This window comes from Bos grunniens, chromosome 23 (assembly GCF_055505025.1).
Source record: "Bos grunniens cultivar Pamir isolate PY7600 chromosome 23, Bosgru_T2T1.0, whole genome shotgun sequence".
Classification (NCBI taxonomy): domain Eukaryota; kingdom Metazoa; phylum Chordata; class Mammalia; order Artiodactyla; family Bovidae; genus Bos; species Bos grunniens.
Window position 1 is genome coordinate 46,915,413 of NC_141187.1, and position 14,247 is coordinate 46,929,659.

Consider the following 14,247-nt stretch of genomic DNA (forward strand, 5'->3'; position numbering starts at 1 on the left):
CCATTTTCAAAATATATTTTTTTCTATGTAAATCAACAGAAAATCACATACCTGTTTTCTGGGCAGAATCTTCAGGAGTTAAAAAGGCAGAACTACTTTGAAATTCGGTTCCAGAAATTTTGGGAGGTGTGACATTATTTTGCCTGGAGGAATCTTTCCGTAAGGGTGTTAGAATTTTAACCTAAAACATAGTACTTTTTACAAAGTGCTAACAGTCACAATCACTCAAAGCAAGTTATCAAAACATTCCAAGACACTTCCAATTTCCTTTTTAAAAATGTTTAAGAATTGGACATGATCCATTTGAAAAAAGAAACAGTAAGACCATAAGATCCCAGGGCTAGAAGCACATTAGGTCATGAATCAATAAACTAACTCAAAGCTGACTCTAAGTTCTCAAAGTGTGGTCCCAGACCACAGCCTCAGCAGCACCTGAGAACCTGATGGAAATGCATATTCTTAAGCCCCACTGACAACACACTCAATCAAAACTCTGGGGACAGGACGCAGCGATCTGCATTTCTGGTGACCATTCTGGTCATTCTGATGATCACCAAAGTCTGAGAACCACTGCTCTAAGCCAGGAGTCAACAAACTACAGCTCTCCAGCTCAATGGGAATGAAGTTTTCGTAAACAAAGTTTCATTGGAACACAACACATCCGTGCACTTGGGTATTGCACGTGTGGGTGCCTGCATGCTACAATGGCAGAGTTGAACAGTTGCATAGAAACCACCCGCCCCATACTGCTTGACCCTCCACAGAAAAGGTTTGCCAACCCCTGCTTTAAGTTCTTTTCTTAAACTCCAGCACAGAGACGTCAGTGTCAGCTACCAATGTCTCTATAAAGACAGCAATGCCCTCACTGAGAATCACCACAGACTTCCTGGCAGCTGCATATCTTAAATCTGTGGATTCTTAAAGCTTGGAGGTTTTTTGGTACCTAGTTTTTTTAAAGCTGTATATTGTTAAAAACTGTTCTTTGTGCCTATTTCTTTTTTTTTTTTTTAAGATTTTTTGATGTGGACTATTTTTTTAAGTCTTTATTGAATTTGTTACATAGTGCTTCTGTTTTATGTTTTGGTTTTTTGGCTCAGAAACATATGGGATCCTAGCTCCTCAACCAGGGATCAGACCTGCACGCGTTGCCCTGGAGCCAAGTCTTAAGCACTGCACCACCAGGGAAGCCCTTCTGTGGTCTATTTCTAACCGATAACTCCTTATCTCAGGTTGAACTCCTCAACAAATATTTAGGTACTTGCTCTGGCTTATAGTTTGAGCTATAAACACTCCCTGTCGTTGCAGAACATAAGAGTCCCCCTGGGCAGATGGAAGAAGGCTGGTAGGGGGAGGGCAGTAACAAGCTATGATTAGAGCGCTGTGCTGTGCCAAGTCGCTACGGTCGTGTCCGACTCTATGTGACCCCAGGGACTGCAGCCCGCCAGGCTCCTCTGTCCACGGGATTTCCCAGGCGAGAATACTGGAGTGGGTCGCCATTTCCTTCTCCAGGGGATCTTCCCAATCCAGGGGTCAAACTCACGGCTCCTGCATTGGCAGGCGGGTTCTTTACCTCTAGCGCCACGGCCAGATCCCATTAGGGCACTAAACACATTATATTTTCGTACAGGTGAGCAGGGTGCTGTTGATGTCCTCAGAATCCCAGCACTGCTGTAGAAAATCCTTAAACACTTCACACTATATTCTTTAGTGTGTCTGTGTTTTCATGTGTATATGCACATTTATACAGAAGTGTATGTATTCTATATATATGTACAAATTATATATAATATACATATTATATACACGTGATTATGTATCACATTATATATCATATATAAAATATATTTCATATATACATGATTATATGTTATATGGCAACCCACTCCAGTGTTCTTGCCTGGAGAATCCCAGGGATGGGGGAGCCTGGTGGGCTGCCGTCTATGGGGTTGCGCAGAGTCGGACACGACTGAAGTGACTTAGCAGCAGCAGCAGTGAAAGTGAAAAGTGAAACTAGAAAATTCTTGAACACTTTGCACTAATTCTACAGTGTGTGTGTTTTTGTGTCTGCATATACACACACACACATAAAATATGTGTTACATATATACAAGATTAAATGTGTATATATGTATATGTTTTATATATGGTATATAATGTGATATATAATCATACACATATAATATATGATATATATTTATATACATGATATATTATATAAAATATAATCATATACACACATACAAGGCCAAAAGCCAACTGCTAAGAGAGGTAATTCCGCTAAAAACATGGTAAATTAATCTTGGAATTGGTCTGGAGGACACTCATGTCCATGTTCTTAACTGCTTTCCTATAAAACAAGTATAACTGAAGGGATTTAAGAAACCTTCAGGGTTTATTCAATATTTATGTAAGCCTGAAGGTATTTCAACCTCTGGCAACATAAAGATTTAAATAATTAAAATCTATGTGAATAACATGTCCACAAACTGAAAACTAAGAGAAAAATTAAATCAAGAAGTTTAAAATACAAATTCAAAAGAGCACATATTTGTAGGAAATCAGAATAGCCCAGATTTCAAGCATTCTTTGTAATAAACATCTTTCAATAAATTTTCAACCAAAAAAAAAAAAAGATACTAAATCTTTGCCCAAGATTCATATTAAATGTGTGGAACTCCTTGAAGTTTCTACTGAAAGTGGTTTACATACTAGTAAACCACTGGTTTGTTATTTTTCTCTTCCAGAAAGGAGTTTTTTTTTTTTAAATAAACGTAGTTCAAACCTAAACAGATCAACTTGTTTCAAACTTACCCCATAAAGGGCACATGCAGCACAGAAAAAATTTACTCACTTGATCTTTCTCAAGGTCACTGCCACTACTGGGAGGAAAAAGAGGCAAGACTAGAAGGAAAGGAAAGGAGAGCCCAGTGGATACGTTTACTTACGAGAAACACAAAATACTCTCTAGAAGCAATCCCCACTTCCCACAGCTTGCTGAAATGTCTAACTCTCTAATTATTAAGCTTTGTTCTTCTCTGGCCAGCAGGAATTCTTTGCTCCAGATACTGTTTCTGAACGCTCTTCCCACGTTCTTGCTGTTGTTGTTCAGTCGCCAAGTCGTGTCCGACTCTTTGCGACCCCACGGACTGTAGCACGCTAGGCTTCCCTGTCCTTCACTATCTCTCGGAGTTTCCTCAAAGTCGTGTCCATTGAGTCGGTGATGCCACCCTACCATCTCGTCCTCTCCCACCCTCTTCTCCTTTGAGCTGCCATCTTGCCCAGGGACCGGCCCATGTTCTTCTAGCTTTACCTAACCAGAATACTTCCTCTTCTCCATACTTCTTCAAATCCTATTCTTTTCCCAAGGATTAGCTGAGGTCCCACCTAGCCTTCCTTGAAGCTTTTTCTGAAGATTTCAGCTTAGGTCAGCTTACATCAAACTCCTCTTACCTGAACTCTTTACTCCATTTATCTGTAGTTCATATTTCACAATTATTGGTCAATTCCATATTCTTTAGTACTGTTTCACATACGAACATTTTCCCTTTCCCGTGTAACGGTAGCAGGATCACGTGATCATACATCTTGTTGATACCCTTTCTCATCACATCCCGCAAAAGTAACACCTACTGATTCACTTGAAAAGTGACTGGAAAGAAAACACATATCAGACTTACTTCTTAGGCTGCTTCTTCCGGTTCTTGTCTTTTTCCTACTAGTATACGACTTCAAGGATTTCCTTTTTCGGTTACCGGCCCAAGACAGCTCACTGCCGCTACTACTTGAATCTTGATTACTCTCCGAGAAAAGGTGTTTCCTATAATCAAACTTTTACAAACACAGGTGATACATGAGAGCTGCTGAAAGGATGCCAGTAGCATTTATGTACAATTAAACACATGACTATGAAGTTAGGCAAAAGAGAAGTAACTCCTTGAGAAGACTGGGCTGTCTTACACAATAAAAGGGCACAGAAGTACAGAGAAGGGAGAAAAAGAAGATGATTATATCCTTAGACAGCTGCTGTTGTAAAAGATAACAAAATCCCCTCTAATCATAATTGTAGAGATGGTAGGTAACTTTCCAAAAGCTGATGCACCTGATTACATGCTATCACCAACTTCAAAATGCTAGCCCATAGGACTGAGAACCACAGCTAAAAGAAAGCCAGAAGGAACTTTGCTTGTTTGGAATCCATGATCTCAATTTTAGGAACAAAAATCTCATTTATTGTTCACATACAGATTTCTTTTTTAGTGCACTGACGATAGACTTAAAGCACTCTGCTTCCCACAAGAAGAGCAGCAGAGATGGAAGCGGACATGTAGGAACAGAGCAACATCATTGACTTAGAACAAAACATTTCTTTTCAATTCATTAACACTTCTGATTCTATTCAGAGGAAATCTCAGCTGCTAGAAAGTCTTTAACACTTCTCTTTTACTTCATAATCTTCTGTTAAATTTACTTTTAATTTGGAGGATAATTGCTTTACAATATGGTGTTGGTTTCTGCCACACAACAACATCAATCAGCCTTAAGTATACATGTGTCTTTTTTGACAAAGCAAGGACAGACGTTTGGCTCAAAGCCGAATACAAGGAGAAGTATCACAATTCGATAAAACTTTGCTATTCTCCTTGTACTTACTTGGGGGCTTTACCAACTAGTTGTTAGAATTAATGCTGATTTTCCACTTGAAAGTGAAATACTTCCTTTTAAAAAGACCTTAAGATAAATTTAACTGAGAAACATAAAGACGCAGAGCCAAGGCAAAGTTTGAAGATGGTATGCAAATAACTAAAATGGGAAGGACTGCCCAAAACAATCAAAGTGATCCCATTACCGACATCCGTGTTTCTTGCTTTCTATTATCCTCGAAAGCAGAATCTTTCCTGAAAGCAAAATATATTGAATTAACGGAAGTGTGGCAGCAACACCTTCGCCCTTCTTTTTTCTGCCATGTGCCCTTTGCCTACTGTGAGCCCAGCGCACCAAAAGTGCCCTATTCCGTGACAAACTTCTTGTCTTGCCATCCATTTCCATACATCTTCTGCCTGCCAACAATTCGCTATTTAAAACAAAACCTATGTTGAGCCCATCTCCGTGAGGCACATAAAGCCGAGGATGGCAGGACAAAAAAGGGCAAGGCAGCAGCGCTTCCTACCCGGTTGTGTCTTAGACCCGGCTGGGCGCTACAAAAGCCTTTCTGGGGATCAGTGACGTCAAGCATCTTCTCACACACGTCTTGACCATTTGTATATCTCCTTTGCAGAAATGTCTGTTGAAAGCCTTTCCCCTCCTTTTTTAATCAGATGATTTTTTTTTTTGGCTATTGAATGTAGGCATTCCTTATATTTTTTGGATATTAACCCCTTCTCAGATAACATGGTTTGCTATTATCTATTTGCTAGCATACAGAAAGAAATTTGATTTTTGTATACTAATCTTTTTTTAAGGTTTTAAAATAACATTTATGTCTTAAAAGTTAACACATGCATAATAGGAAACCAAAAAACACAAGGAGCGAAAAAACAAAGTGATTCATAGTCACAAGTACTTTACCACTTGGTGTGTCCTTCTAGGTCTCTTGTATCTTTCAATTTTGTTAAATTGGGGAGTTGTTTAGTGGGGACAGCATTTCAGGCGGGGAAGATGGAAAATGCTCGGGAGATGGGCGGAGGTGACGACTGTACATACAACAATGTGAGTGCACTTACTGCCACGGAACATACACTCACAATGTGAAGATGGCAAACTTTACATGATGTCTATTTTATCACCATTTTTTAAAAAGTCAGCCCTATACTAAATGTTATTGTGCATGTGTGTGTAGTCTGAAAAGGGATAGAATAGGATAATCAAAGAGCTAGTTTAAAATCCCACTTGTTGCCAGTCCAGGTTCGATGCACGATACTGGATGCTTGGGGCTAGCGCACTGGGACGACCCAGAGGAATGGTATGGGGAGGGAGGAGGGAGGAGGGTTCAGGATGGGGAACACATGTATACCTGTGGCGGATTCATTTTGATATTTGGCAAAACTAATACAATTATGTAAAGTTTAAAAATAAAATAAAATTAGAAAATAAATAAATAAATAAAATCTCACTTGGAGACTATAGGTAGACGGGGAACTTGAAGGAACTTTGGGAGACCAATGTAAGTTAATGATCACCCCAGAAAGCAAATGGAAAATCATGAAGCAAAGCAGGCTTGCTTAACAATGAAACTAACAACAGAAATACACATCAAGTCAATGATGTTTGCATCCTGCCGGTTGAGGTCACTAGGTTAATGATTCCTAGGACATGCTCCTCTGCATACATTAAAAACAAAAATAGAGGGGAAAGGTGACACTCCAAAGTGGAAACCCCTCATCATACCGATTGCTGTTGTCTAGTCACTAAGTTGTGTCCAACTCTTGGCGACCCCGTGGACTGTAGCTGCCAGGCTCCTCCGTCCATGGAATTCTCCAGGTGAGAATACTGGAATGGGTTGCCATCTCCTTTTCCACGGGGATCTTCCTGACCCAGGGATCGAACCCACGTCTTCTGCATTGATTCTTTACTGAGTCACCTGGGAAGCCCCATTATACTGATACCTGACATGCTTTACCATAGTCTAGCATACATAACCATTCTTCTGCTGATTTGAATAGTGCCATGATGGTCCCAGTTTGACCATGCAGAGACAAGAAAACTTCCCAGCCTGACATGGAGGAGGAGCCGATGATGGAAGCTTAACTCAAAAATAAGGAAAATGGTGGTCTTCTCCCTGCTGTTCCTTTAATTATAAAAATGTAACTTGTGAAGCGCTCAAAGCCCTCTCACCTGCCTGCAACTCGCACCTTTTTAGCAAGAGCGTGCTCGGCCGTTTCTGACTCTTTGGGACCCCACAGACTGTAGCCCTCTATCCAGGGAATTTTCCAGGCAAGAACTAATAAACTCTTTCCTTACCTGACACTCTGCTTCTCATTGAGTTCTTTATGCATTGAGACAGAAAAACCTACGCTCTTCTGAGCCCTGAATTGCATTCTGTGGTTTCAGTCTGAATGTAAAAGCAGTTGTACGTGCTGTTTTACTTATTTCAACACAAAAGAGCTAAAAAGCTCTGAGCAGTACCCAAGATTTCTTTGCCATAAAGGCATCTGAATGTCCCTTTTAATTGAGGTACTCGTTTACAGACAGAGAAACAGAGACCCAGCGATGAACAGATTACTCCAGTCTAGAAACCTTAGCTCAGAGTCTGTGGTGGTTTTGCTAGACGTTCTTGGGGAATTAGTACCCTCCGGAAGACAAAGACCTACCCTCTGCTCTACGTGGACATATTCTGCAGGATGACAAGTGAGCAGCCCCTTCCCAAAGACAAATCTAGACTTCTTGGAGCAGCAGCAACAATGTTCCACGCTTCCCAGAAGGAGACAAAGGATTCTCGGATTCAAGCAGGGCTGGGGAGTTCTCACATGCTGAATGGAGGATCAGACAGGCACAGAGAAGGGCAGCAGGTTTCTGGGAGGAACAGAGCCCCAGAAGAAGGTTGCTGGGTCGCCTGAGCCCAGCACACTTCCAAACCAGGCTCCAGCTCCCACTCCTGCTGCAGTGGGCGTGAGAGGAAGAAGTAAAGCCGGAAGAAACCTGGATTCCTCTACGGATCTGAAATGACGAAACACTGGATGCCTGGACAAGAAAGTATGACGAGAAGGAAGCAGAGTGGTGGTGTAGGTCTCTGCTCTCTTCTAATTGAAAGAGACCTCTGCCCAGGAAATGGCTAGCTTCAGCGATGATACAAAAACACTCCTTTTTAGTTCCTGGACAGCCTGACAGGCTGTAGGCTTCGAACTTTCATTTTTTAAGGTCAGACAGGAACAGATTTCACAGCGTGACAAAGAGTACTTTATTAATGTTAGTGAAAACATTAGTAAAAATGTTAGTAAAAACTAACATTATTAAAGGAGAAATAGAGCTGTTCATTGGTAAAGCATCCGCCTGCAATGTAGGAGACACCGGTCCGATCCCTGGATCGGGAAGATCTCCTGGAGCAGGAAACAGCAACCCACACCAGTATTCGTGCCTGGAGAATCCCATGGACAGAGGAGCCTGGCGGGCTACAGTCCATGGGGTTGCAAAGAATCGGACATGACTGAGCACAAATGCAGGTCCTAGAGCTGCATACGTAATTTACAACTTGGGGATTTACATATGTGAATTACATGTGTAATTTACAACTTGGAATTTACATATGTAAATTACACATGTAATTTACAATTATATATAAATGGTAAACCCTTAAAGCCCCCAAATAATAAATGCTGACACAGATACACAACACAGAAAGATATCTAATAATTCAAAGAAGAAGAATGGTGTTTGGGAGGTAGAGCCATAACAATATATAAAAACTAATGAAGTAAATAAAGGAAATTATCACTCACTGAGGATCCTTTGTGGGACTGTGTCTGGTAGAAAGAAGCAGCAGCCCACATCAGTACTGGATCTGTTCATTCATTCATTAGTTCATCCATTAGTGAAATTATATTACTGAACCTACTAATGAGAAAGTCTAGCAACCAGAACCCTCAAAGACTGTTGGTGCTAACATAGAATGCTCTAAAGACACTGGAAAACATCTTGGCAGGTTTTAAGAAGTGAAAGATACACCAACTATGATCCAGCTATCCCACTCCTATATATTCACCCCAGAGAAAAGAAAACATAATCTCTATACAGAGGAGTTTCCCAGGTGGCACAGTGGTAAAGAATCTGCCTGCAATGCAGGAGACTGGGGACCAGGAATGCAAGATTCCTGGGTCAGGAAGATCTCCTGGACAGGAAATGAAAAACCACTCCAGTATTCTTGCCTGGAGAATCCCATGGACAGAGGAGGCTGGTGGGCTACAGTCCATGCAGCTGCAAAGAGTCGGATGTGACTTAGCAGCTAAACCACCTCCACCTCCACACAGAGACTTATACATGAAGCCTAAAGGGCTTTACTTGTAACAACGAAAATACTGGAAATTCAAATGTCCATCAACAGGAGAATGGATAGACAAGTTGTGGTATATCCGTACAATAGATCCACTATTCTCCATACCACTCATAACATAAAGGAATGAACTGCTGATACAACGTGAAGAATCTCAAAATACTAGGTTGGCCAAAAAGTTTGTTCAGATTTTTCTATAAGTGATGAGAAAACCAAACTTCCTGGCCAATCCCAATAATTACAAGGAATGAAAGATGCTAGGAAAGAAAAAAAAAAAAGAGTGCGTCCAGTTTGATTCCACTTAAGTAAGATTTTTAAAACTACAAACTCATCTATAGTGACAAAGCAGATCACTGATTGCCAAGGGTGGGGGTGGGCATGGAGAAAGAGGGAGGGATTTCCAAGGGGCAGGAAGAAATTCTTGGAAATGATGGACATGGTCCTTATCTTGATTGTGGTGATGGCTCCTGGGTGCAGACAAATGTCAAAACTCAAATTGTATACTTTACATAGGTACATGTTATTTCAATTGTATCTCAACAAAGCTGTAAAAAAAAAAAAATCACATGCATGGCCCATTCTTCAGAGGCCTACAGAGAAAAGTGGCAAATAAATTATTGCCAAGTGATACTCATTTTCTGTCTCGGAGTATCCAGTGTTCTGCTAGGGAAAACTACGTCACCAAAGATAACACTGGGGCTACAGTTTCCTCCCCCAGTGCTTTGTCAGAACTCTCCACCACGACCCATCTGTCTTGGGGGGCCCTGTAGAGCATGGCTCATAGCTTCATTGAGTTATGCAGGCCCTGTGGCCACGATAAGGCTGTGATCCTTGAAAGGGGTAGAGATCCACAGGACAAGAGAACACTCCAGCCCTGCTGAAATTATTCACAGAAAACTGCACATAACGCTCTCTCCTTGTGTGGGGCAAGGCCAGATGCAGGAAAGGGGAAAACCCAAATGGTCAAATTGCAATTAACGAGTCACATTAACAACAATCTACGTGGTTTATGGGCTTCCCTGGTGGCTCAGATGGTAAAGCATCTGCCCGTGATGCAGGAGGCTCAGAGTTCGATCCCTGGGTTGGGAAGATACCCTGAAGAAGGAAATGGCAACCCACTCCAATATTTCTACCTGGAAAATCCCATGGACAGAGGACCCTGCTGGCTGCAGTTCACGGGGTTGCAGAGTCAGACACGACTGAGAGATTTCGCGTGGTTTATGACTTCTGAAAATCACTTACCTGGATGCATCGTTTAAAGTAGGAAACTGAATTGTTGCTGATGATTCTTGTAAATCTACAGAATACTCATGTTCTGAAGTAACTTCCAAGCATAAAAATGGAAAACAAAAATTGTTAAGCATCTGAAGTATACATTGAAATATACCATTCAAGTCCTATGATAGAAAAAAAAAAATCTGACCTTTTTGTGTATCATCCAGTTTTGACTTTTTGGGTGAATTATCAGCTGTATTTGTTTGCTGCAGGAAAATGCATAAACATCTGCTTAATTAGGGTGCCTTTGAGACTTTTTGGAATCATTCTATACCTCCAAAGAAAAGCATTTGAGTACTAAGATATCAGGCTCTTTCTTCATTAAATTTGGTTCCAAGTGACTACTGGCTATTAAAAAAAAAAGATACCCACCCACAGGAGAAGGTTTACCACATCCGAGATAATCAAGAGTGTCTCATAGTCACTAAGGGAGACATCGAAGGAAGACTTACAAAAATGTCAACAGCATCATAACTGTTCAAGTTCCCCAAAAGACAGTCTATCTGTAGAAATAATCTTTGGTGTATATTTGTTTAAAAAATATGACACTATCATCACACTTCTCTACAGTCTGTCCATGTGATCAAACATAAGAAAATGGACTGAACATCAATACATGCCAAGCCTTGTGTTAGGTGCTTTACATATATTCTGTTTTTAGTCCCAAGAGGGCCACACTATAAAGCAGGTATTGTTTGTTTTCTCTAGTCACTTAAGTCATATCCAACTCTTTATGACCCCATGGACTGCAGCCTGCCAGGCTCCTCTGTCCATGGGATTCTCCAGGCGAGAATACCAGAGTGGGTTGCCATTTCCTTCTCCAGGGGATCTTCCAGGTCCAATAATTGAACCTGCATCTCCTGCATTGGCAGGTGGATTCTTTATCACTGAGCCACCAGGAAGCCCAAACCAGCTTTGTTCTATAGATGAGAAGCCTCAGTCCCAGGGATGTTATGTCATTTCCTCAAGTTCCCACAGTCAGTAACTAAATGCCAGGTCTGATTCCAGAAATGATGCTGCTTCTCACAAGCTCAGTCTCCAAATCCCAAATGAGGGAATGAGGCAAAGCCAGCCAAGTCACACATTCCACTGGAAACCCAAGTTGAGGGAAAGGCAAGCAAAAATAAGTACAACTGATGAACCTAATTTAGAGGAGGGGATCGTCAAAAAAAGCCATGCCTGGGCAGGAGAAACTGGAGAACCAGCCGGGAGAGTCAGCTTCCACCTGCCAGCACCCCAGTGGACACGGTTCAGAATCCTGCCCTCAGGTCCTTGTACTTACAGCAGGCTCAGACTGGTTATTTAAGGGGAGAGTTATCAGGTGGTGGTCATCTTCAGCCCTGGTTAACTCTGCCGGCTTGGTAGAGTCCTTTTCTTGGTCTGTACGCATGAAGAAAAGAGCAATAAAAAATGGTAATAACCATACAAAATGCTGCATACATCCTGCAAATGCTCGTCATGGGATCCACACTGCTGGTACAGCGCCATCTTCTGGTAAGAGCTGGTAATTGGGACCTGCCTCAAACACCAAAAATCTAGAGGCACCTTGGGCTTTGGGTCTAACTCATAAGAAATATTTCACCTGTGCAGGGCCAGCTTTGTGGGCAGACAGGCCCCTACATACCCCTAGCATTTGCCTCCAGCCACCCCATCATTATTTCTCCTTTGTCATTTCCAACTGACTCCCAAAGAGACTGTATCAGGTGGACAAAATAATTCAAGGTTTAATTTGCAACTTTTTTCTTCAAAGGTGTAACACATTAATTACTCTTATATGACCACAGGTTTTCAGTAACTGCTTTCAAGTAACATGTTATCACTGCTTCTACGGGGAATCCAGGTAAGAAATTTTGCTGTTTCCCAATATACCTGTCTCTATTTTGTGGCTGCTAGGAATCTCAGTGTCTTCTTTCTCTAATTCACCAAAAACGGCCGAGATTTTTGTCTGGTCAGGCATCACCTGAAATGCACACCAAAACCACATGGTTTTTAAAAGCAGTAATTCTTTTATAAATTTAACATTAACAGGTATAGAGAGAAATAGACAGCAATATGATAATAGTGAAAGTGAAGTTGCTCAGTCGTGTCTGACTCTTTGCAACCCCATGGACTGTAGCCGACCAGGCTCCTCCGTCCGTGGGATTCTCCAGGCAAGAGTACTGGAGTGGGTTGCTGTTTCCTTCTCCAGGAGATCTTCCCAACCCAGGGATCGAACCCGGGCCTCCCACATTGCAGGCAGATGCTTTACCATCTGAGCCACCAAGGAAGCTATGATAATAGTAAGGGACTTTAAATGGGGGCTTCCCAGGTAGAGCTAGGGGTAAAGAATACACCTGCCAAGGCAGGAGATGCAAGAGACGTGGGTTCCATCCCTGGGTCAGGAAGATCCCCTGGAGAAGGGAATGGCTACCCACTCCAGTATTCTTGCCTGGCAAATTCCATGGGCAGAGGAGCCTGGAGAGCTACAGAACATGGGGCTGCAAAGAGTCGGACATGACTGAGTGACTGAGCACACACAAGGGACTTTAATATCCCACTTACATCAATGGATACATCATTTAGATGGAAAATTAACGTGAAGACATCAGCCTTAAATTAATGTTAGATCAGATGGACTTGACATACACATAACATTCTACCCAAAAGCAACAGAATACACATTCTTTCAACACACATAGAATCCAGGAAACACTTATATATTAGGCCACAAAACAAGTCTTAATAAATTTAAGACTGAAATCATATTAAGCATCCTTACTGACCACACTGATGTGAAACCAGAAATCAATTACAAGAGAAAAACAGGGAAATTCATGAATATGTGGTGACTAAATGACACACTTCTGAAAAACCAATGGGTCAATGAAGAAAGCAAAAGAGCACTTAAAAATACCTTTTGGCAAATGGAAATAAAACATACCAAACTTATGCAGCAAAAGCAGTTCTAAGAGGGAAATTATAGTGATAAATGCCCACATCAAAAAATAAAGAAGAAAGATCTCAAATAAACAACATATCTTTACACTTGAAGGAACTAGAAAACGAAAATAAATGAACCCAGTTAGTAGAACGAAGAAAAAAAGAATGGAGATAAATGAAGTAGAGGCAAAAAAAAAAAAAAAAAACCAGAAAAGATCAACAAAACTAAGAGCTATTTCTTTGAAAATATAAACAAACCTGACAAATATTTCTCTGGAGTCACATATGTACTTTGACATAGAATATTACACAGCCATTAAAAAGAAGCAAATCTGCCATTTGCAACAATACGGACGGACTCTGAGGGCCTTATGCAAACTGAGGTAAGTCAGACAGAGAAAGACAGATTCCGTGTGGTCTCACTTGTATGTGCAATCTTGAAAATGACAACAACAAAAATAAGCTCACAGATACAAACAGCAGATTGGTGATTCCAGAGGAGGGGGTTGAGGGTAAAAGAAACGAGTGAAGGGCGTCGAAAGGTACAAACTTCCTGTTATAAAATGAGTATGTCAAGGGGATTTAACGTACAGCATCGTGACTATAGTTAATACTATACTGCATATTTGAAGTTGCTAAGAGAGTAAAAGTTTTCACAAGAAGAAAAAATTTCTAATAATGGTGATGACTATCAACTAGTCTCATAATGGCAATTATTTCACAATATATACAAAATGGAATTGTTATGATTTATACCTGAAACAAATGTTTTATGTCGATTATATTTCAATTTATAAAACCCCAATATGGAAATGAAACAGAAGAATTAAACACATCACCTGTTTGTCTTCTCCTAAAGCTTTAATGGAAGCTTGTGATATGTTGAATTGCAATTCAAAATGGATTTCTATTTTCGTCACTTCTTTGTTTCTGATATTAATAGGCTTCTTCAGGTAAATTTTGAGCATCTTCATCTCAGTTTCTAGCAAAAAATAAAGTCAATATAGATCAACAAACTGAAAGGGGTTGTGTTTTTAAATTTCATAATTTTAAATGACTGGGATATTTGC

The 14,247-nt window shown here is 40.8% G+C and overlaps 1 protein-coding gene across 11 annotated transcripts in view; it reads right to left on the reverse strand.

Annotated features, from left to right (window-relative positions):
* Positions 1-14,247, reverse strand: part of SYCP2L (synaptonemal complex protein 2 like) — a 70,614-nt gene that overhangs the window by 28,861 nt on the left and 27,506 nt on the right. For 10 of the 11 annotated variants that reach the window (XR_015152559.1, XR_015152558.1, XR_015152561.1 and 7 more), the window contains 9 exons: positions 14,017-14,159; positions 12,128-12,218; positions 11,541-11,638; positions 10,407-10,464; positions 10,226-10,307; positions 4,847-4,895; positions 3,678-3,828; positions 2,852-2,901; positions 52-181 (listed from right to left, as the gene is read on the reverse strand). Coding sequence is in view for 3 of the 11 variants with exons in the window: in XM_086370326.1 (XP_086226452.1) it covers positions 52-181; positions 2,852-2,901; positions 3,678-3,828; positions 4,847-4,895; positions 10,226-10,307; positions 10,407-10,464; positions 11,541-11,638; positions 12,128-12,218; positions 14,017-14,159 (852 nt within the window). In the remaining 8 variants the exon portion in view is untranslated. The remainder of the gene's footprint in view (positions 1-51; positions 182-2,851; positions 2,902-3,677; positions 3,829-4,846; positions 4,896-10,225; positions 10,308-10,406; positions 10,465-11,540; positions 11,639-12,127; positions 12,219-14,016; positions 14,160-14,247) is intronic. The other variant, XR_015152565.1, reaches the window with a different exon arrangement.